At 45.0% G+C, this 22,735-nt stretch overlaps 2 protein-coding genes across 3 annotated transcripts in view; one reads left to right on the top strand and one right to left on the bottom strand.

Annotated features, from left to right (window-relative positions):
- LOC139539447 (E3 ubiquitin-protein ligase RNF13-like) overlaps positions 1-14,370 on the top strand; it is a 74,068-nt gene extending 59,698 nt beyond the window's left edge. For both annotated transcript variants that reach the window (XM_071342411.1, XM_071342412.1), the window contains exons 6-10: positions 3,376-3,466; positions 4,389-4,494; positions 5,023-5,116; positions 11,537-11,617; positions 12,371-14,370. In XM_071342411.1, the coding sequence (XP_071198512.1) occupies positions 3,376-3,466; positions 4,389-4,494; positions 5,023-5,116; positions 11,537-11,617; positions 12,371-12,732 (734 nt within the window). In that variant the 3' untranslated portion in view covers positions 12,733-14,370. The remainder of the gene's footprint in view (positions 1-3,375; positions 3,467-4,388; positions 4,495-5,022; positions 5,117-11,536; positions 11,618-12,370) is intronic.
- A 1,548-nt stretch (positions 14,371-15,918) lies between these two features.
- Positions 15,919-22,522, bottom strand: LOC139539448 (profilin-2-like). Its single transcript, XM_071342413.1, has 3 exons — positions 22,163-22,522; positions 19,641-19,833; positions 15,919-17,780 (listed from the first exon to the last, which is right to left on the bottom strand). The coding sequence occupies exons 1-3, from the start codon at positions 22,289-22,291 to the stop codon at positions 17,683-17,685; spliced, it is 420 nt and encodes a 139-aa protein (XP_071198514.1). The 5' UTR covers positions 22,292-22,522; the 3' UTR covers positions 15,919-17,682.
- Between the last annotated feature and the right edge of the window lie 213 nt (positions 22,523-22,735).

Below are 22,735 nucleotides of genomic sequence, written 5' to 3'. Positions count from 1 at the left end.
AGTGGAGGGGTAGTGTAGTAGTGGAGTGGAGGGGTAGTGGAGTGGAGGGGTAGTGTAGGAGTGGAGTGGAGGGGTAGTGTAGGAGTGGAGTGGAGGGGTAGTGTAGGAGTGGAGTGGAGGGGTAGTGTAGGAGTGGAGTGGAGGGGTAGTGTATTGGTGGAGTGGAGGGGTAGTGTAGTAGTGGAGTGGAGGGGTAGTGTAGTAGTGGAGTGGAGGGGTAGTGTAGTAGTGGAGTGGAGGGGTAGTGTAGTAGTGGAGTGGAGGGGTAGTGTAGTAGTGGAGGGGTAGTATAGTAGTGGAGTGGAGGGGTAGTATAGTAGTGGAGTGGAGGGGTAGTATAGTAGTGGAGTGGAGGGGTAGTATAGTAGTGGAGTGGAGGGGTAGTATAGTAGTGGAGTAGAGGGGTAGTATTGTTGTGGAGTGGAAGGGATAGTAGTGGAGTAGAGGGGTAGTATAGTAGTGGAGTGGAGGGGTAGTATAGTAGTGGAGTGGAGGGGTAGTATAGTAGTGGAGTGGAGGGGTAGTATAGTAGTGGAGTGGAGGGGTAGTATAGTAGTGGAGTGGAGGGGTAGTATTGTTGTGGAGTGGAGGGGTAGTGTAGTAGTGGAGTGGAGGGGTAGTGTAGTAGTGGAGTGGAGGGGTAGTATAGTAGTGGAGTGGAGGGGTAGTATAGTAGTGGAGTGGAGGGGTAGTATTGTTGTGGAGTGGAGGGGTAGTATTGTTGTGGAGTAGAGGGGTAGTATTGTTGTGGAGTGGAAGGGATAGTAGTGGAGTGGAGGGGTAGTATAGTAGTGGAGTGGAGGGGTAGTATAGTAGTGGAGTGGAGGGGTAGTATAGTAGTGGAGTGGAGGGGTAGTATTGTTGTGGAGTGGAAGGGATAGTAGTGGAGTGGAGGGGTAGTATAGTAGTGGAGTGGAGGGGTAGTATAGTGGTGGAGTGGAGGGGTAGTATAGTAGTGGAGTGGAGGGGTAGTATAGTAGTGGAGTGGAGGGGTAGTATAGTAGTGGAGTGGAGGGGTAGTATAGTAGTGGAGTGGAGGGGTAGTATAGTAGTGGAGTGGAGGGGTAGTATAGTAGTGGAGGGGTAGTATAGTAGTGGAGGGGTAGTATAGTAGTGGAGGGGAGGGGTAGTATAGTAGTGGAGTGGAGGGATAGTATAGTGGTGGAGTAGAGGGGTAGTATAGTAGTGGAGTGGAGGGGTAGTATAGTAGTGGAGTGGAGGGGTAGTATAGTAGTAGAGGGGTAGTATAGTATAGTGGTGGAGTAGAGGGGTAGTATAGTAGTGGAGTGGAGGGGTAGTAGTGGAGTGAGTAGATGTACCTTTGATTCCCAAACCTCTGGGTCTAGAGGAGCATTAGGGAGCTAGAGCTGCTGCATCCGTAGCACCAAGTCCGACTCGTAATGTCGTCGTGGAGGTATGTAGTGCCGTAGTTTGCAGTACGTCTCCAAACGGTTCAACCCCGTCCAAGTTGATCGCTCGGCCTCGTCCAAGTTGATCGCTCGGCCCCGTCCAAGTTGATCGCTCGGCCCCGTCCAAGTTGATCGCTCGGCCCCGTCCAAGTTGATCGCTCGGCCCCGTCCAAGTTGATCGCTCGGCCCCGTCCAAGTTGATCGCTCGGCCCCGTCCAAGTTGATCGCTCGGCCCCGTCCAAGTTGATCGCTCGGCCCCGTCCAAGTTGATCGCTCGGCCTTAGCCACCATCACATGAACAAGTTTGGGAGGAGGGATGGATATCTGTTTCTCTTTTCTCAACTGCTTTTTCTTCACATCATTTGCTGCTTGTCTCCTCCGTCTCTCACTCCTCCCCCGTATCTCACTCCTCCCCTGTCCCTCACTTCTCCCCCCGTATCTCACTTCTCCCCCGTATCTCACTCCTCCCCCGTCTCTCACTCCTCCCCCGTCTCTCACTCCTCCCCCGTCTCTCACTTCTCCCCCGTCTCTCACTCCTCCCCCGTCTCTCACTCCTCCCCCGTCTCTCACTCCTCCCCCGTCTCTCACTTCTCCCCCGTCTCTCACTTCTCCCCCGTCTCTCACTCCTCCCCCGTCTCTCACTCCTCCCCCGTCCCTCACTCCTCCCCCGTCTCTCACTTCTCCCCCGTCCCTCACTCCTCCCCCGTCTCTCACTTCTCCCCCGTCTCTCACTTCTCCCCCGTCTCTCACTTCTCCCCCGTCTCTCACTTCTCCCCCGTCTCTCACTTCTCCCCCGTCGCTCACTTCTCCCCCGTCTCTCACTCCTCCCCCGTTTCTCACTTCTCCCCCGTATCTCACTTCTCCCCCGTATCTCACTTCTCCCCCGTCTCTCACTTCTCCCCCGTCCCTCACCTCTCCCCCGTCTCTCACTTCTCCCCCGTCCCTCACTCCTCCCCGTCCCTCACTTCTCCCCCGTCTCTCACTCCTCCCCCCGTCTCTCACTCCTCCCCCGTCTCTCACTCCTCCCCCGTCTCTCACTTCTCCTCCGTCTCTCACTCCAGGGCGTATACAACATATCATGAGTAACGGTGACAGCTCCTCATGCTGGTAACTGTCTAGAACGGATCATCCGGTCGGATGGCTTCTTTTCAAACGTTGGGCAGTGAGCCATTTCTTAACTTATCAGCCGGGGTTCGGTGGGCCTTAACAACTGTCGCGCATGAGCAGAATACTGAATACTAAATGACAGTGGCACAAGTGGGCATCAGCCTGGATCCCATAGACACTGAAAACTACCTAATCTGAAAACTACCTCATCTGAAAACTACCTCACCTGAAAACTACCTCACCTGAAAACTACCTCATCTGACAGCTTTAAAGATCTGGGGTTCGCCATGGTTATGGTCTATCTAAGTAAATGTTTTCAGAAAAGGCCAGACATTGAACTGTAGTGACTTGATGTAAATGTTTTCAGATAAGGCCAGACGTTGAACTGTAGTGACTTGATGTAAATGTTTTCAGATAAGGCCAGACGTTGAACTGTAGTGACTTGATGTAAATGTTTTCAGATAAGGCCAGACGTTGAACTGTAGTGACTTGATGTAAATGTTTTCAGATAAGGCCAGACGTTGAACTGTAGTGACTTGATGTAAATGTTTTCAGATAAGGCCAGATGTTGAACTGTAGTGACTTGATGTAAATGTTTTCAGATAAGGCCAGACGTTGAACTGTAGTGACTTGATGTAAATGTTTTCAGAAAAGGCCAGACATTGAACTGTATTGATATACAGCAAACAGGCCCTTCTTTCTGTTCCAGTATTTTTCCCCAATAGCTGACTCGTATCTTGGCGTTTCCTTCAAAATGTAATGTTATTTCATGATGGTCTAGTGTTATTTCATGATGGACATCAATATGTAGCCACTCCACATGTGTATAAATAACTTCCCTCCTCCTTTCCCATTTTAGTGGATATTTTGAAGCAAATCGACATTCCATCAGTGTTTGTTAGTGAAGAGACTGCCAACTCCTTGAAAGAAGACTACACATACGACAAGGGGTGAGTCGGGGAGCTAAATCTAATTTCCATGTCTATCAACATCAAGGCTAATTCAAGCCTCGGACATTACATGCACCTTAACTGGCATGGGCTCTCTAACAACGATGTCCACATAAATCTGCCAGTGTCATGTTGTTAAATAATATATTCCTTTATTCAATGAATTCAGTGGAAAGACAACAAAACGGATTGTCCATCTTTATGACGTAATAATGTAACACGATGTGTTGACTTGCCGGCGTCATAAAGCAGATAATCTGCCTCACGGCGTGTCATCACTTTCCCAGCACTCTGCACGAGATCGATGGATAATCTGGGAATTTTAAAATGTCTCGAGTTCCTCAAAAATAGCTGACTATATAGGCAGACTGCCATGTTGTCACTAATGGACCTCTTTCTCCTCCTTGATATCAATCCTACATTCAGGTTAGTATCTCTGTTAACCAGGTATACTATAAATGTACATGAGTGGGCCAATCCTCAGTCTGTTTGTCTGGAAATATTGCGTTGTTCTCGAGCAACGTTAACTGAATTAGCCTACTATGTATGTGGGCAACAACGACGACAGTGAGAAAAGTAAATGTGTCTTATAGCCCCATAACCCATTATTTCAGTGTGAAATCACATTAGACAGATGGACGGAGTTGTTATTTATTTTTTTTCAGTGTAAAATGTAAATGAGTCGCCTCAAGATGGCGGGCTGTGTCGAAACGCTCCAATCATAACGACTCCTTTTTTAGGTCACTATGGATGCTTTCCAGATAGCGTCCTATTCTTTTATATAGTGCACTATATAAGGAAGTGTACTTTATAGGTTAAAGGGGGAGCCCTTTGGGATGCAGATTATTATTTGGAGTGTGTTATTGTCAATTCTTACCACTCTTGAATATCTCTCCATAATGGTGCTGTTGTTGATCCCCAGGGGTCATGTGGTCCTCATGCCAGACTTCAGCCTGCCTCTGGAATACTACCTGATTCCCTTCCTCATCACCGTGGGAATCTGCCTCATCCTCATCGTTGTTTTCATGGTAGGCAAATACACTTGAGAGTTCATTCATTTAATGTGATTGAGTCAATGGTGGCATGGCAGATCTGTCCCAGTAGTAGGGAGTTTTCTAGGATGTTCTGGTCTGAGGGCACTAGGAATAGGCCTGGTGACGATATCATCAAGCTAGGACAAATAACAGAGCGCGTGCTCATTCGATTCTTTTTTCTAGATAACTCAAACATTATTACTAGAAGAAGAACCAGTTACCCAAGTCATCCCATTTCCTACAGAATTGACACAATAATGTTGATTAATGTAATTCTGTTAAATGTCCATACAAATATTTCTTTAGTATTGGTTGTGGAATTTTTCAACTGCAGAAAATTCTTATAATTTGAAAAATAACTGTCAATCAAATGGTGCCGTTAGACTTTTGGCAAGAGGGTGCGTGGTTCGATGTACAAGGGCGTTGTGAGGTTCAGAAAAACTCTTGTGGAGTATCCATCAGGATATTCGGTGAGATTAAGGGGCTTAAAACTCCCTAACTGACTTTTCCCTCCTCGCTCAGATCACCAAGTTTGTCCAGGACAGACACAGGGCTCGGAGAAGCCGTTTGCGCAAGGACCAACTGAAGAAACTACCCATTCACAAGTACAAGAAAGGTATGGAGGGATATAGCTATCAACATGGTAATCTGGACAGTTTTGTGTTAAGCATTGATGGCACTCCCCTCATGTTGTGTAATGCCCTGATCTTTTTACATCTGTGAATTGTAGTAATGTCTGTTAGGGATGTGTGTTACCTCTTATGTTTTTCTCACTTTGCGTTAATGTAAAACTGCTTCAACACAGGTTCAGGTCGCCACTGCTGAGGGAGCACCTGTGTACATGGGGATTTGACATGGGAGAACAAAGAGTCTTAAAATAGTTTTGTGTTTGTTTGCCTGCCTTTTGTATGCGTCAACAACACAAAGATTGAAATCTGGCTTTATGATCGGAAAGCACACTTACCCTTGTATGAGGGCATTAATCTATCGACCTTTGTCCTCAACGAACAGTTGACCGTAAACGCAGATCTAGCAGGTCATCCTAGATGAGAACCACAAACTGATCTTAGATCTCAACCGGAGTGGGCCACGCTACGCCTTGTGTCATGTGACTGGGCCACGATGACGGTGACGTTAAGAACGACTTATGAGATTAGCCAGGCCGTCATTGGAAATAAGAATTGGTTCTTAAGTGACCTTTCTGGTCAAATAAAGGTAAAAAAATAAATATAAAAAATACAGCTTGATTTTCCAAAAAGCCAACCCCACAGATTAAGGCTCCTTACTCTTGAGACTAAATACAGGGCTGAAGGTGAGTAATGCCACTATCTCAATATATAAATACATCTTCTGTTTACCTTGACGGAGGTATTATAAACTCCTGAATTGAAACTCCTGGACTTGAGAGGTTTTCCTCCATTTTGCGCTTGTCTCTTCTCAGTGCAGGAGGAATTTATAGTCCATGCTTTTGCATTGCTAATATGGTTTGTCCAAGATATTCTGCGAATGTCAGTCCTGAGTAGCATGTTGGCTGCATTCAGTCCTCTTTTCACACTGGGAAGGAGTTTAGATGCCCCTGCCGGATTTGTGGTGGGAAGCCATTAGAAATCTGCTGTGCAGGGAACACTGAGGAGATTTTGTCTGAGTCTGGCTGGCGCATACTAAGTAGCCCCCTCGCAGAGCTTATAATGGGGGTATGGCAAGACTCCTCCCTCTGGCTGGCAGTAGCATGTGCTCTGAGGATAGGCAAACGGGCAACACACAGAAACTGTGTGTGTGTGTGTGGCTGTGCGACAGCCCTTGTCTGACTGACAGTTTCCGCGGGCGTTCCAGAGAGTTCAGACGTCCCAGGGAATGGATCCATCAGTTAGCTGGGCTTCTGCTCGCTCTGCCAGTGTTGTGGCGATACAAAGCGGGGACACCAAACCTCTACCTAATCACCCTTTTAAGCCCTGAACTCCGGATCCCTGCAATCATCGCACAGAATGGGTCTCTGGGGACTCCGGAAGGCCTATACCTCGCCGTTTTTATAGAGCGTTTAAGTAGTGGCAGGTAAGGGGATAGAATTGAGTGTTATCAACGACAGAGATTAGACTGTTTTGTACTTAAAACTATGATCTGAGGGTTTTCTCGCTGCTGATTGGCCTGTTAGAACTGAAGGGGAGTATTCCAATATTGTTAGTTGTTCCTAATAGGCCGGAGTGGGTTTGCCAGCTTGGCGCCATTTCAACATGGAAGCTGAGTAGCTGGATAACTAGTCTAGCAGAGCGCTGTTCCGGGATGGAATGGCATCCCAGATTCACACTCGTCCGTGGCCAAACCAAACCTTCTCTCTACATGGGGAGGCTGATGAATCACAGAGCCTTTTAAAATTGCTCGTCTGACTCGTTCTGTGCTCATTGTTTACACGGACGGGCTGCTCTTTATACCTTTTTATACACAACTCAGCGCTCCCATTCTCCAGCCTGGGGTATTTTTAGCCATCCCTAACACCACTCTGCGACAGCATGGTTCTTCTGTCTTGGCTGGCTTTCTGGCTTCTGCTACGATGTGGTAATGATGTCTAATGGTGCCCTCAGCTACCCGCCTCCTCACCCTCAGCTAAACCTTGATGCCTGCTGAGTCTGGTCTCTAGGGATTTCTTATAGCAGGCGGTATGATACTGTGATGCCGTCTGTCTGTTTTGAATGGTTTTGTGGGCCTGGTCCTCATTGGCTGTGTGTGGGGTGTGTGGACAACTGAAAGAGAAGGCCTGTCACTAAGGGCTGTGGATTGGAACCAGTCTGTGCACACTGCAAAATGAAAATGTTAATTGAAGATGGGAACCACGCGCCACAATGATTTAATCGCATCATCTCCCACAAGTGCCTACAAGTCAGACAATTCAAATCAACTTCTCTCTGCACTAGCCTCTACGTCCTGTGCTGATAACACATCTAACCTACAGCCAGTGTTAACAATGCTAATCTAATCGTATCACCACAGATAAAAGGGGAAACCCAGATAGTTCATAGGGGGGGTATAAATCCGAAGCATCCGTTTTTAGAACTTCCAGTCACCACCAAATATGGTGATGAGAGGAAGTCCAGTGGCGGGAAGATGGAGCTAGATGAAACTGGGCCGACCTTTTTAACACATTTTCTCATCGAAGAAATATTCTGTTTCCAAAACTAATATCTGTCACGAACAGAGTGTATATACGTTTTGTAGACGACCCTTTGCCAAAGCTTCCAAAAACTGCATTGTTTAGGGCGAATAGAGTTATTGCGCACACGCACTTCAGAGTAGGCGTTCCTTAACGGAAATATGCAGATACATGTTAAAAACACACCAATAAGGATCTCGCTCGTTCGTGCTTGGCCTCTACCCACCTCCTTACTTGTTCTACCCACTGTGTTCATATGCTCCCTTTGGAAACGACGCAGATGGAACTATCTTCCGTTAGTTACCAGTATCTTTGATATCACACTGGAGTGTTAGCACGCTAGGTCTTTTTTAGTTGTTTTCCCTGTCAATCCAGGGGCTGTTTGGGGCTGCGAGACTCAGATCCCAGAGAAGCACAGTGTGCACTGATGCAATTATACCTCCAGTGGTGTGAATAAAGCGAGTATTAATTCCCTTAACTGAGCGATGCAGGCTTCTACGGGCAGCGGGATGACATGTGGGCGAGATGCTAGCTGATTAGCCGGCCTAGCGTATTGTCTGTGCCGTTGCAGAGCGTCTAGTCTAGCCTGCAGCGGTAATGGGGAATTTGGTGTGTGTGTGTGTGTGTGTGTGTGTGTGTGTGTGTGTGTGTGTGTGTGTGTGTGTGTGTGTGTGTGTGTGTGTGTGTGTGTGTGTGTGTGTGTGTGAGAGAGAGAGAAGGGCGTGGGATGATGTCAGACTTGCATGTCTGGAGATGAGACTCACAGGCAGAACACACTGTACATAGAGCACAATGGGAGGGGCTCTGAATAGACCGGTACCTGTGTCAATGCCATGTACAATAGCAGCGTAATTACCACACAATACTAGTCTGAGGAGTATTATGTAAAGCATACAATAATACTAGGCTAGTAAACATGATGTAATACTAACATTAGCTAATTCTGGAGCATAGGGCCTATGTAACAGTTTAACTTTAAACCGTCCCCTCGCCCCGACACGGGCGCGAACCTGGGACCTTCTGCACACATCAACAACTGACACCCACGAAGCGTCGTTACCCATCGCTCCACAAAAGCCGCGGCCCTTGCAGAGCAAGGGGCAACACTACTTCTAGGTTTCAGAGCGAGTGACGTAACTGATTGAAACGCTACTAGCGCGCACCACCGCTAACTAGCTAGCCATTTCACATCCGTTACACCTAGTACCACTGTGCTGTGCCGATTTTGTACATTGTGTTGACGATAACTGTTTGCTAGCCTTGTTGTTAGCTCTTGATTAGCTTTTGAATTAGCTTTGATGCCATCCCTAGTTTTAGTTCCTGTGGTCTTCCTAGGAGGCTAATGCCGTTTTATAGCTCCTCGAGTATTGACTTTGGTGTAGCCTTATTGCTAGCCCGTGCATCATCCATATAAGCTTACCGTGTTGACTGTGTGCTTTTTGACTGTCTTTCCGGCTCTGGTTAAGGCGGAGGGTGTGTGTCTGGTGTCGCCACCAGATGAGGAGCAGACACAACAACCTCCATACCAGAGGAAGCCAGGGAGATTCATTTCCCCTCGCTCTAGTTCACTCTTCTAAAGCCACTCAACCCAAGATGGTACCTCATTGCTCCATGTCTGAGAGGGACCGGGCTCTCCCTCTGACCCCTGCCCTCTGCGTCTCTCCCCGGGGCTCTCTGACTGATGAGTCACTGTGTGTGCTCCTCCCCTCCCCTGTTCCAGCCCTGGGCTGAATATATACACTCTGAGGCTTTGTGAACGAACAGTGAGGCAAGAAGATGGTGATACAGCCCTTCTATCTGTAGGTAGCTGTGCAGATCTGTGCCCGTCACACAAAAGTCACAAGTGTACACACACAAACACATTGTTGTCTCCTCGCTCTGATTAGTTCAGTAGGGGAGTATGATTCTTCCTAAGACCGAGGAATGCTGGCTGGTTGACTGGCTGGAGCAAAATGGAGGACTTGCATTGACATTCTGGCTCTTTTTAAACTACTGGCCCACAAAACCCCTTAGGGGCCTCTTCAACGCGATGTCAGTTGAGGGTAGTGTTGAAAAGAGCCTGTCGCAATCAGCGATAATAACGTGTTAATCAAACTGTATACAGAGTCTGATTAACATTATTGGCTAAACAGAGACTCTTCCAAATGGTTGAAGGTTTAATGCTTCTATAATTCTTTTTTTTTCTTTTTTATGCTGCTGTGTTAAAAAACATTATTGAATCCTTCGTTCCCACATATGTTGTTGACGTGTGATGTATCTCATGTAAATAGTGATATCATCACTACTAACAGTACTCAGTACATTGAGTGTAAAGTTCCAGGGAATGTGAGTAATATAATCACATCAGCTCCTCTGATCAGCCGGAGGAGTTTCATCCCTTTTGTGAGAAGGGATGACCAGAAAGTGAATTTTGCTCAACCAGATAATTCTGCCGCCATGCTTCTCTCTGACCGACACAAACTTGAACTGCTTGATAGGGACAGTGGCCTTGAAAAATATACTGATATCGGACCAATCAGATAAGGCCCTCGTAGATGTAGAAATGATGTAGAAATCATCAAATGAAGACTGTAAAATGAACTTGAATTGAGGCGAGTTTGGACTCCCGAGTGGCGCAAGGCACTGCATCTCTGTGCTAGAGGTGTCACTACCAGACCCTTGTTTTGAGTCCAGGCTGTATCACAACCGGCCGTGATTGGGAGTCCCATAGGGCGGCGTACAATTGGCCCACCATCATTCCGGGTTTGGCCCGGGGTAGGCAGTCATTGTAAATAAGAATTTTGTTCTTAACTGATTTTCCTAGTTAAATAAAGGTTTAAAAAAAAATTTTTTTTAAATAAAAGCTGAATGGGGTACTTGACCATAAGGCACACGTGTTGTTTACTTTGCTATATCAGGTTGTTAAACTGGGCTGTTACGCTGCGGAGCAGGTCTTAGATGTCACTGTGTTTGTGCCTTTTGTGTTATTCACTATGTCTTACTGAATACAACTAATAATACTAAGCAGTGCACCACTGAGTTTGTGGTGTTTGAAAGTATTTTTCTGCTTAGTGCTAAACTTCACTCAGAATAGCCCAGTGACACAGTTCAGCATTTCCTGAGTGTGCTAGACCCATGGCTTTTATAAAACGCTCCCTTTCTCTCACCCCTCTGTCCAGCACTGGGTTACAGAGAGCGAGGGAGAGAGAAGGAAGAGAGACTTGGGGAATTATAAAAAGAGAGGAAGTGTGACAAACAGAGAGTTGGAGAAAGGCAACAGAGACAGTCTGAGAAGAAAAAGTGAACGAGACAGAGGCAAGGGGGGGGGGGGGGCAGAGGAAAGGCACAAAAAAAAGAGGGAGAGTGACGTTATTGAAGGGGGGAGTGGCCGTGACTCCTCATCCTTATACGGTCACATGCAGTCCTGGCACGGATACTGGGGAACAGCCAAAACATGCTCATTTAAAGCTCGCATAAACACCGGCTCCTCCACAGCACTGCACATCCTCCTCCCCACAAGCAAAGTGGCAGGGAAGAATGCTGTGGAATTTCGAACGGGAATTTCTGGGCTTTTAGAGGGGGCCCAGCGTTTTTTCTGACTTGACCCGAGCCAAGAAGTCCTCCGGAACGTCAGGACTGAAAAAGGAAATACGCCTAGGCCCTATTCAGCAGCCGCCTACCTGGCAGCCATTTTGGAAAGAGTGAGAACTTAGTACGAAACGAATGTAGAGGAATGACCGGTGTGGGAATGTAGAGGAATGACCGGTGTGGTGTCAGAATATAGAGGAATGATTCAGTTGTCAGTAGTCTGACTCAGCTCGTCATTTAAATAAATGCAGGCAACACAATGTCTTTATAAGGAGGATGTTTCTGTATATTGTCCTGCCATTGATCTTTGTCTTTTTGACCCAGGCGACGTCTACGATGTGTGCGCCATCTGCCTCGACGAGTATGAGGATGGAGACAAGCTCCGGGTCCTTCCCTGCTCCCACGGTGAGCCTGACCTGCCATGCCCCCCAACACACCCCCCCAACAACCTACTGCCCTCTACCACAACAACCTACTGTCCTCTACCCCCAACAACCTACTGTCCTCTACCCCCAACAACCTACTGTCCTCTACCCCCAACAACCTACTGTCCTCTACCCCCAACAACCTACTGTCCTCTACCCCCAACAACCTACTGTCCTCTACCCCCAACACCCTACTGTCCTCTACCCCCAACACCCTACTGTCCTCTACCCCCAACAACCTACTGTCCTCTACCCCCAACACCCTACTGTCCTCTACCCCCAACACCCTACTGTCCTCTACCCCCAACAACCTACTGTCCTCTACCCCCAACAACCTACTGTCCTCTACCCCCAACACCCTACTGTCCTCTACCCCCAACAGACACACCCACTAGGTCATGTGAACGTGATATCTCAGTGGGAACGTGAGATCACTTTTCTGCTTCTAATAGGAGGCTGGTCTAAGCTCTAAACCACACTAGGCTCCTGGACATCGGGGGCTGCTCAGCTTTAGGGAACGTCTTGAATAGAATTCAATGTCACGTCCGTATTTTGAGTTTTGTGAACTTGAATTAATTAATGACTTATTGGGAGGAAATTAACAGATTTACATTTGAACTCAGGATTACCTTGTGATTTCTAACCCTAGTGATCTGTATCCAGGACAAAACACCTACATGATGCTGCCTATGATTGTAATGACCTGGGTCGTTTCTCCTCTCCCTCCCTGTAGCTTACCACAGCAAATGTGTGGACCCCTGGCTAACCAAGACCAAGAAGACATGTCCCGTGTGCAAGCAGAAGGTGGTCCCCTCTGCAGGCGACTCCGACTCCGACTCGGAGGGCGACAGCGGGGCCGAGGAGAACGAGGTGTCTGAGAGCACCCCACTGCTGCGTTCCCTGGCCTCCACCAGCGGCCACTCCTTCGGCACCATGTCAGGGGCCTCGCGCTCCGAGCCTGATCAGGAGTCCTCAGAGTACGAAGACACCAGCGACGACAGTGAGGAGGACGTCACCGTGGAGACTGAGACGGTGGTGGTCCAGCTGCAGGAGCCTCGTCCCGATGACCATGACGCGCCTGATTGGTTGGCCTGAGTTGACGGACAGGTCACCGGTTCCCCCGCCTCTCCCTCCCCACTCACCCTACAGGCTTGCAGCAGCAGAGACTCATGCTGGATGTGCAACCGAGACTGTGTGTTTAATTTTGAAGTCCCCGTTTAATAAAAATTTATTTTATCTCTAAGTTTAGAATGCAAATCACCATAATAATCAGTTTGTTGTATGTTTAACCTGATTTACTGAGCAGTGTCATCGCGTGTTTTGGGCTAACCAACAACATTGATTTCACAGGAACATTGCAGTAGACTGCACTGTATTGGTACTGTGGTTAAGTCTGTATGGGGTGGTAGAACACCGCAGACATCCTCTTGACTGCGGTTATACTCGTCACTGTGAGAAAGGGCTCGACACCAACTACAAAGGAATGCGTTGTGTGTGTGTGTGTATAATGTATAGATCACCATCCGTAACATCTTAAAACATTATTTTGGTAGCCTGCATATCTGTATGCCTCTGTATCAGAAGGTGAGGAGTTCTAATATTGTATATATTCTTACTGTTTGTATAGAAATATATATACATTTATAAATTGATTGAACTGACCTTTTCCATAAGACTATATAGAAACGAGGCCATGGGAACAGGGTTTTGTCAATCGGTCTCGAGCCAGAGATAATGGAGTCAAGAGGAGTACGATTTGGATGCGACTGATCTGGTGCGTTGATAATACAAAACAAACTGTTTGTGGTGCTGCATTCAGCCAAAGGATGTTATGCGTTTCCTCTCAGAAGTCACATGTAATACAAGCAGAATGGGGCGGGGAGACCGTTCTGTTCAGATAATACCCACGTCTAGACTGCTACAAGCAGCCTGTTTGGCTTAATCTAGACATATCAGAGAGATCATTTCCCTGAAATACAAGACACCATTGGTGGATAGGTCTTGCAACATGTATTTGGTGTCATATATCATTTTAATACTGTAAGTAGGTAGTTCTACAAGTATACAGAACTAAAATATAAAACGCAACGTGTTGGTCCCATGTTTCGTGAGCTGAAATAAACAAATCCCAGAAATGTTTCATGCACATTTGTTTACATACCTGTGAGTGAGCATTTCTCCTCTGCCAAAATCATCCATCAACCCACCTGACAGGTGTGGCATATCAAGAAGCATGATCATTACACATTATCTGAGGACAATAAAAGGCCACTCTAAAATGTGCAGTTTTGTCACAACACAATGTCACATGTCTCAAGTTTGAGGGAGCGTGCAACTGGCATGCTGACTGCAGGAATGTCCTCCAGAGCTGTTGCAAGATAATTTCATGTTAATTTCTCTACAATAAGATGCCTCCAACTTCATTTTAGAGAATTTTGCAGTACGTCCTCCACATTACTTCTTCACCTGAAGGATCGGCAGGTCTGTCATAAAGCCCTTTTGTTGGGGAAAAACTCATTCCGATTGGCTGAGCCCGGCCATGTGAAATGAATATTTCAATTTGAACCAAGTCAGTAAAATCTTTGAAATTGTTGCATGTTGGGTTTATATTTTTTCCCCCCTAACATGAAGTGTTTTATGTTAAGTCCTGTTGCCTTTCCTTTTTATTTGATGTCTTGTAAAATGTCTCACCAGTGTCTACATTCACTTCAATAAACAAAAACATGTTAAGTATGCTGATGCCCTCCATCCATTTCAAGAGTTCTAATTATGACACACAGCATTCAGTGATTGTGTTCATTGTGACGAGTCCTGTTCTCACCTGATTCTAACTTGGATCCTTTGTCCTGATCTTGTCCATATTCTGTTTGACAAATACATTGTGAGCAGATCATTCTGAACACCTCGAGAGGGTAGTCAAAACACACATTGTGTCTGGATATCTTACCAGTGTAGACAGATCTGGACAGAGAAATCATTTATTAATCCACCCTCTAATCATTGACAGGTGGCACCAGTGACAGATTACAATGGGTCTTAAAATAAATATTTTGAAAGAATAGCTGTTTAAAAAGTGCATTAAAGAGCCCAGGAAATCTAGTCACAGTGCAGACAAAACATTTGAATACCATGTGTATACAATCAGAATGTAGACAAGACCAGGACAAAGGACTCATGTTAGCACTAGGTATAAACAGGGCTAAGGTTGTACAGAATTTGAATGATTGATCAGGACAGGTATTGACAGAGGATCATTAAAAATCGTCAATGTTACAGCGCACACTGCAGCGAGGACAATGGTTTCTGAAACCCCGTCTCTTTGATCAGACTCGTAGGTAACAGGCTACATGTTGGCCTAGATCTCTCCCCATGATGAGACAAATTACTTCGACGTCAGCTTGGAGGAAAAAAATCTGTTGTATTGTGTCCAATTGATGCAGGTTACATGAGGGGGAAAAGCCTGTTCCAATTGTCTGATACTTGCCAAGTCGTGGACTACACCCTTTATGAGAAAGCTGTATTATTAAAATGGGAGACGCTGAAGTCGAATCACATGTAATGTTACTGCAACAACTTGACTCTATATTCCTAGTTTGGTTACTTCGATCAAAAACACATTAATTAGATAATCAAGTCATCAAAAATAAAAAGGTTGTAATATATAGGGAACTATCTGTACAGTGAAGAGGAACATGTGCCCTACCATGAATTAGAGATTCACTCACAACCTGTGGTTGAGAGTGAGTCTTTGAAAAGGCAATGTGTACCCCCCCTTTCACAGAGATCACATTGCCTTTAAAACCCGCAGTCGGATTGCGTCACAACCCTGTTCAATGGGTCTACATTGCTACACTAATTCTATGCTGATACACAAGGGTCAGACCAAAGCTTCAGTTTAGTCTAGTCTATATAAAAATACATTAAACACCCAAAGTCAAAGAAACTAACAGTTATTCTGTACTTTGCAGCTGATGGCCACGTATATTTGGGGGGGGGGGGGGTTCCCAGGCGTAACTGTGCCACCCCCCCCCTCATGCCTCTACTAAGGAACATTTCCTCCATGTTTCCCAACAACTTTTTTTGGGGGGGGTTAACAAAGAGCATCTCAGTTGAACTATTGAGCTCCAGGCTAGGATGGTAAAAACCGCCTGATCAATTACATACACCCTTCTGAAAACTGCTGCTCTGGCTCAAAAATCCTTCCCCCAGAGCAAAGGTCCCCCGCCGAAGACAGGGTACAGTTGGTACAACTGGAAAAACAAAAAAAACACTTAAAAGCAATCTGGTTGGAATTTATTTATTTGATCTGTCTGTAAACAAGGTGATAAATTAATTTATGGCATTTCTTGGTTTATGCATATGAAGTGTTAAAGAGACTGTATCCCAAGTGTAAAGAAAAGGAGTGTCGGGAAAGAAAGTCAGTAAATGAAGGTTTTAATTAGTACACACATGCCACAAGGCCTGAACATTGGCACTGATGCAACAACAACAAAAACAAAAAAAGTGCCAATGAAATGACTCCTTCCTGGGCAGCTGTTAAAAATCCTTCATCGTACAATAGAAACCGATGTTTCAACATTATGGTACAGGATACACAGCTTTGGTATGCAAGTTTCCACAAGACAATCAAAGAGTTCTTAATCCAACCAATCCCGTCTCCCATTTCAATTGTGTAATTTCTACTTTATATATTTTTTATTTTCTTTAAAGTTCTTTTCAAATTGGACCTTACATTAAGTACAGAGCTTGAAAAGAAAGTTTGACACCATATCTTAGTTGAACACGAGTACAAGGCCATTTATTCCACAGTCGTTTCTTCACACAGCATGGGTTTAGAAATGCCGTAATTCATTTCTTTAATAAAAAATAATCTGAAGTTGTCAAATTATGACTGCTCGATTTCATCCACCGCAAACCCTCCCTTTTGGCTTCAACAGAAAGATGTGGTTTTACATTAGTGTTGTTTTGCCTTCAGCGGGAAAGATGAGGCTAGAAGGCATCCTTCACAATGATTTAGAGCAATTGTATATATACCCAAAGCTGTCACTAACATTGGTCCTATGTCAAACTGGATGTATCTACTGTCCAAAATGGCAGCCAAAAAAAAAAGAAAAAAAAGGGGAAATGTATTACAGGAGCTGGCAAACAGTTTTAAGTGTCTGAGCCATTGTAACGATGGAATGTCCATGATGGGGTTCATGTAGTCATGAAGAGGACATGGAAGAGATTCTGCCTGCATCAACCATGTCGATTTTGCCTTCTGACTCAATCAATACCAGAACTGATAGCCTGCCATGACTGCATTGAAGCGCAACCCCCCCCCCCCCCCCCCCACAAAAAAAAACCCATCCGGTACAGAGTAGTGTGGCTCAGAGAGGGAGATACAGGGGACTTTAGGGTGTAGTGATTGGTTAATGGAGGAGTGTTCCTCCCGTGTACTGATGTAGTGTCACCTATGGACAAACAGGAAGAGGGGGAAGGAGCTACAGACATTTGGCAGGAGTTACAGGGAGGGGGGCAGAGGGAACAACAGTATTTCAGTAGGCTCAAAGATATGCATGCGGTTTCCCCCCCTCCCCCCAAAACATGCTCTAGAAAAGGAAGACAATGAGCTTGGTTACAGCTCAAGTGCTCCAAAGGCATCGGCTGCTCAAGAGTGAACTTCCGGGGCACCATCATACGAAATCTCAGTTCATCAATTTAGGTTTCCTTCACTTTATTAGTTTTTTTTCTTCCACTGAGCATTGGCCAGAATGGTGCAAGTTTTTTCTTTCTTTTTTTAAACAAGTATAGATTTGTCACAATGTCCTGTTAACATGCTCTTTTTTTTTTTTCAACTATGGTGCAACAGTGCTAGAATGGGATTGAGTACACAGTGTGAATGCATCAAGATGACTGGGAAAGAAGAGAAAAGGGGAATCAAACAACAACAAAAAAAAAGAAGGGGGACAATAGGAGGGTTTGGGGAGAAAAGTAAGCAACTAGCAACTAGAACTGGAAGAGCGTGTTATGGGTGAGCTGCTAGGTGGCTGGGCCGATGCTGCTTTAGTATCCAGACTTCCTCAGGTAGTCAGCCATTGTATACGCTTTCTTGTTGAGCTGTCCTCCATGGACACCTTCCTTTCCCATGACTAAAACCAACGCTGAAGTACACAAGATAGGGGAAAAAACAAGAGCAGAAATGAACAGATGTGTTGGGGAGGGGGGGGTTACATTGTTGACGTCAGGGTCTTAACCATGTGACCCTGTACTGCTACCAACCCTCCCAGGACATATTTTAAATAGGACTGCTTGAAAATAACGTTCCCTCAACTACAACACTAAGGCTAAGTAAAGACTAGAACCCTGAATCACTCAAATATTTAGCCATTACACATGCCTTCTTATCCAATCCACCTCCATGGACCACTTTGCCTATTATAAGGGAAATTTAGAGAATGTGAAGTTGGGAGATCTTACAAAAATAAAAAATAAAAGTTCAAAGGTTCAAGAGAAGTCCAATGAAAACAAGCAGGTGTTTATAGTATGAAGGAAGACAGGAAGAGGCTCCCACCCATAGCCAATATGCAAGCATTCACTTTATTAAAGCTTCTGGCCTTGGACGGGGAGAAGAAAAACATGCAACGCGGTCACTAAATGATGCAATAGCGCTGACGATTTTTTTTAAGAAAAAAAAAGTCCATTAGCCTATTTTACTGTACGCTAACATTAACCTTCCTACTCTTCTGAGCTAATAAATGGAATGTCCGAATCATTCCCTTATGTTAACAAAGTCCATAAATGGTGTCTTTACCCATTTGGAAACCAAGCCCCTAACTGCAGTAAGCAACAGCTGACCACAAATGGCTCAGTTCCTAAACTGAGGAAGAGGCACTTTTTTTTTTAAGTGTAAAAAAGGGGGGAGGCAGCAATGACAACTTTTGTAAATTAGAAAGAAAACGCCCTGGTCTTAAGCCTTTCCTTTATCCTCTACTTAGCGAACAGAGTCTACATGGCATGCCAGCAGTAAGGAGGAATGAGAAAGGGAATGCTTTAACTCACTAACACCTACATTAACGCAATACGGCATGCTTGCAGTACCTCAATACATATGAACAGAAGCAAAATCCTTCAGTACCACTATCTGAAGGGGACTAGGCTTACCATGTGATGGGGGGGGGGGGGGGGGGAAACTTGAACTGGACACTGAAGAGTTGATGTGAGGAGAAAGGTGCGTCAATTAGAGGGATAAGGAATACACATGCAATTCAAAAAAGGGGAGTCTATCAGGAGGAAGACCGAAACCAGAAGAGAAAGGTTGCCCAGAAAACCTCCCACCTGTGTATTTCAAGTTGGGGGAGTTATAGACTTAATCCTGCTAGGGGGCGTGGGAGAATAGAGACCAGAAAAGGCCCAACTCACAGGCATATTGTTTTTCAAATGACCATCTCGCCTTCAAAATTAGGCAGACCAACATGGAACGGGTGGATAATTTGACTGGCTAGCAGTTAATCAGTGTGCTCCAATCAGATCCGATACAAAGCTAACACTTATTTCTAACATTTGTACTTGATTGGCTTTTCTGACCTAAAAAAATAATAATAAAGACTTGAAATTGAACTTTCCCCTCTAAAAGAAACCCTCCCTGGACAAGTTAAAAACCATTATACTGCATGAACCTTAATGCCCCCCCCCACACAATAGTTGGAGATAATACATTAAAAGGTAGGCTATGTGCTTCACAGAATGACATCAATATATCAAGACTAAGTAAGCTTTCCACATTTCAGTTAGTTCATCATTTATACAATTTTAAGCCCATCTAGGGAATGATGCAGCAAATTGGCACAAGCATCCAACTGTTGATGATTTAATGTGTCAAGTTTTAATTGCACAAGTCTCTTAAAACACACATATCCACACATACAGAGAGAGGAAATGTGAATACCAGTATATTGTACACGCACAGCAAACTACAGCGTTTAATGTTTGAGTGAGCAGTGAAGAAATGGGATGGACACTACCTTTGCCGGCTTTGCCTATGGAAACGTTGTATGTGGGCTCTCCTCCTTGACTCTTTGTCCTGATGTCCATTGTCCAGTCCCCGTCGGCGTGGAGGCTGTCTCTGATGACAGAGCATTTCTTTTGGCCGAGGGTCAGCCCGCCGCAGAAGAACCCTTCTCGGTCCTTTCCTACAATGATGTCGATTTCGTCAACCTACGGATGACCATGTGAAGTTTGAAAGCCATTCATTTTCATTAGCATAAAAAATAATATTCATTATTCCACTACCGATAAGATGAGGGCCAATGTTACGGCCTGATTTTCTCTAATACATTGTCTAAAATAGCAGGACTCTCAGCTAAATAAAAATAGGCAAAGTTCCTGAGAGCATTATTTGGCAGTCAAATGCAGGCTGACTTTGGAAATAAATTAGGAAATGTTTTGGAGTCGCTGTTGTCCAGTTCATTTCATAAGTATTGCAGGTCACATTTGTCCTACCAGGCACAAAGAAAAATGCCAAATGATTTGTTCAGGGTACCTTGTGCTAGAGATTGATACAGCGTAACCATCTCACTCAGCTCTGATAGGACAGTGTCCAGATTCCTCATGTGGGTTGTTGAATATTTATGCACTCAGTAGACCATACCTTGGCACAGCTAGTAAGTAGCTCTAGCTGGTCAGAAGACTAGATTTCAACGCTAATACAGTACTAAGGAAAAGCGGGATACCTAGTCAGTTGTAGAACAATGCATTCAACTGAAATGTTTCTTCCACATTTAACCCAACCCCTCTGAATCGGAGAGGTGTGGGGGGCTGCCATAATCGTCATCCACATCTTCGGGGGCTGGGGAACAGTCGGTTAACTACAATGCTTAGGGGCAGAATGGAAGATTTTTACTGTCAGCTCTCAGGGATTCGACCCAGCAACCTTTCGTTACTGGCCCAAAGCTACTACCTGCCAACTGTTAAGACTATGCAACCCCTTCGTTTTGTATGTTTGATAAATCGAATTTTAGGAGATTAGATTAGCCCTAGCTGGCCGCCTCCTGTAAATCAGTCTAAAACACTAGAGGTTATTTTTTGTATTACCTTTAACTAGGCAAGTAAGTTAAGAACAAATTCTTATTTACAATGGCGGCCTTGTGGTTAGCTGAAACCATAGCAACGCTGTCCACCGAGGCAATATACAGTAGGACAACTTCACAGTTGACAACTTGACCGGACAGCTTGCCTACAACCTGTAACATTGGACCATAAGACTAACAGAGCAAGTGCCAACGCGTTCATTTCACATCCATGAGAATGTTCCCAGGGTACCAAACAGCTAATGATTAACTGTCTAGCCATAGCTTAGTAAAGCAGCTAACTAGAATACTGACAAGGAAGCAGCTCACTGAAAAATAACCCCCATTACACACGGATATCGATACAGGACACGCAATTTCAATTGGAGTGTGGTATCATACATCCTGCCGCAGTCCCATCCTAACTAGAAAGATAGTCAAAGGTTTGGAAGCTAAAAACATGTTTTTATAGAGCTAGCATGTATCCAACTATGAGCCTGACGGAAACTACCGAAGAAATGTCCTACACGCGCGTGAATTTAAATGCTGCAATCTGGAAATTGACAACACAAGCAATCCTTGCTAAATAGTTCATTTCCATGCTTGCTAACTAACAAAATGGAGGGTTCATGAATGACCAGGATTGATGCAATATGTTAGCTTAATACACTTCCAAGCTAATTGTATGGTATATTATTGTACAACGACCAATGTGCTTCGAGCTGGTGCATATAATTTAAGTTCCCATACGATTACTTGCGTAGACTGGAAGGGTACAAATGAATAAAAGCAGGCAGAGGCGGCGCCATCTTGGGAAATTAAAAGGGGCGGCAGTATTGCAGCGAAGGCCTGATTCACAAATGCATTTACGAACTTCGCGGAGTCTACAATTGTACATTTAACGTATACATGCAGCGTAATGATCCGCCAACTTTGCCTAATTATATTCGAATCTGGATGACCTGAGATAGTGCCATTTTTCGCCGCCGCTCCTCCCAAAGCCCGCATTGCCGGCTAGACATAAATTGAAACCAGTTTCCTGTTAACATTTGTGGTAACAAGTTTCTGAACGCACGCTTTAACGATTAATGTGGGGAGTTACCTTACTAATAGAAGCCAAATAGCCTGGCTAATGTGTTGATAACTAGTTTAAATTTGTCAGTCAGCTGGTTAAAGTTAACAGTAGCTAGCTAGACCACAACTAATTTAACGTAGTCCTAAACCTATTCACTAATATTTCAAATAACCATTTGAAAAGTCTTAATAGCTGTACCGAAGAACACCGGATACCATGTGTTAGTTAACTCGCTAGCGTAACTAGCTAACACATGCTGCCTGTCTAGAGCCTGCCTTATCGTTCCGTCTGGGGCTTTCCCCTTTAGGCAGGGCCCAACTCCCATATTTAAATTACAGACTAAAATGCCGGCATTTACCGGGTTCATAGATTAGTCTTAATTATTATTAAAAAATGTCCTTACCGTTATGTTAACAAATGTACCACCGGGAAACGATGCCCAGACATATTTGGCGTCCGTGTACCCAACAATGGCGGAGTCCTGGCAGCTGCCATCGGCCATCAGGTTATCCACGTAGCCTTGCCAGGACATACTTGCGTATTAGTTCAAATGTGGAAATATATTTAAAAAAAAAATATGTGACAGGTACTCTAGAGCAACAGTGAGGGTTCTATAAGCTGTATTTTCGGTGATTTTGAAGTCTCCAACAATTCCCCAGCTCCGTCACGTCCCCGCTTTCTTCTGGGTATGGGCAGAAGAAGAGAAGCCACACAGCAAACGGGTTGCGCTTGGGTGTAGTCCTTAAATAAATCACTCCGCCCAGTCGTTGTTAGGCTGAACTTTATTGCAAATCGTCGGTTGTCGCGGATGAATAAAACGAGTGTTCCAAAGAATGATTTGTACGGTGTGGTATCTATTTTACTAACTTGTCAACAGGCTGCTAATTATTATCGTTTGCAAGTCAATCTTATGTGGTATTTTACACAAGCAATATGCTCCTTCTGACCAGTGACAGACTTAATTGTTCATATGACA

This window comes from Salvelinus alpinus, chromosome 15, assembly GCF_045679555.1.
Source record: "Salvelinus alpinus chromosome 15, SLU_Salpinus.1, whole genome shotgun sequence".
NCBI classification, from domain to species: Eukaryota; Metazoa; Chordata; class Actinopteri; order Salmoniformes; family Salmonidae; genus Salvelinus; species Salvelinus alpinus.
The sequence above is the reverse complement of the archived record's forward strand: the minus strand, read 5'-3'. Positions and strand labels throughout refer to the sequence as shown.

Excerpts from the sequence above, each read along its gene's own strand:
- LOC139539448 (XM_071342413.1), bottom strand. The coding sequence starts at position 22,291 with ATGTCCTGGCAAGGCTACGTGGATAACCTGATGGCCGATGGCAGCTGC. Across the intron at positions 19,834-22,162 it reads GTACATTTGTTAACATAACG|GTTGACGAAATCGACATCAT; the intron begins GTAAGGACATTT and ends GGTCATCCGTAG. Across the intron at positions 17,781-19,640 it reads CATAGGCAAAGCCGGCAAAG|CGTTGGTTTTAGTCATGGGA; the intron begins GTAGTGTCCATC and ends TGTGTACTTCAG.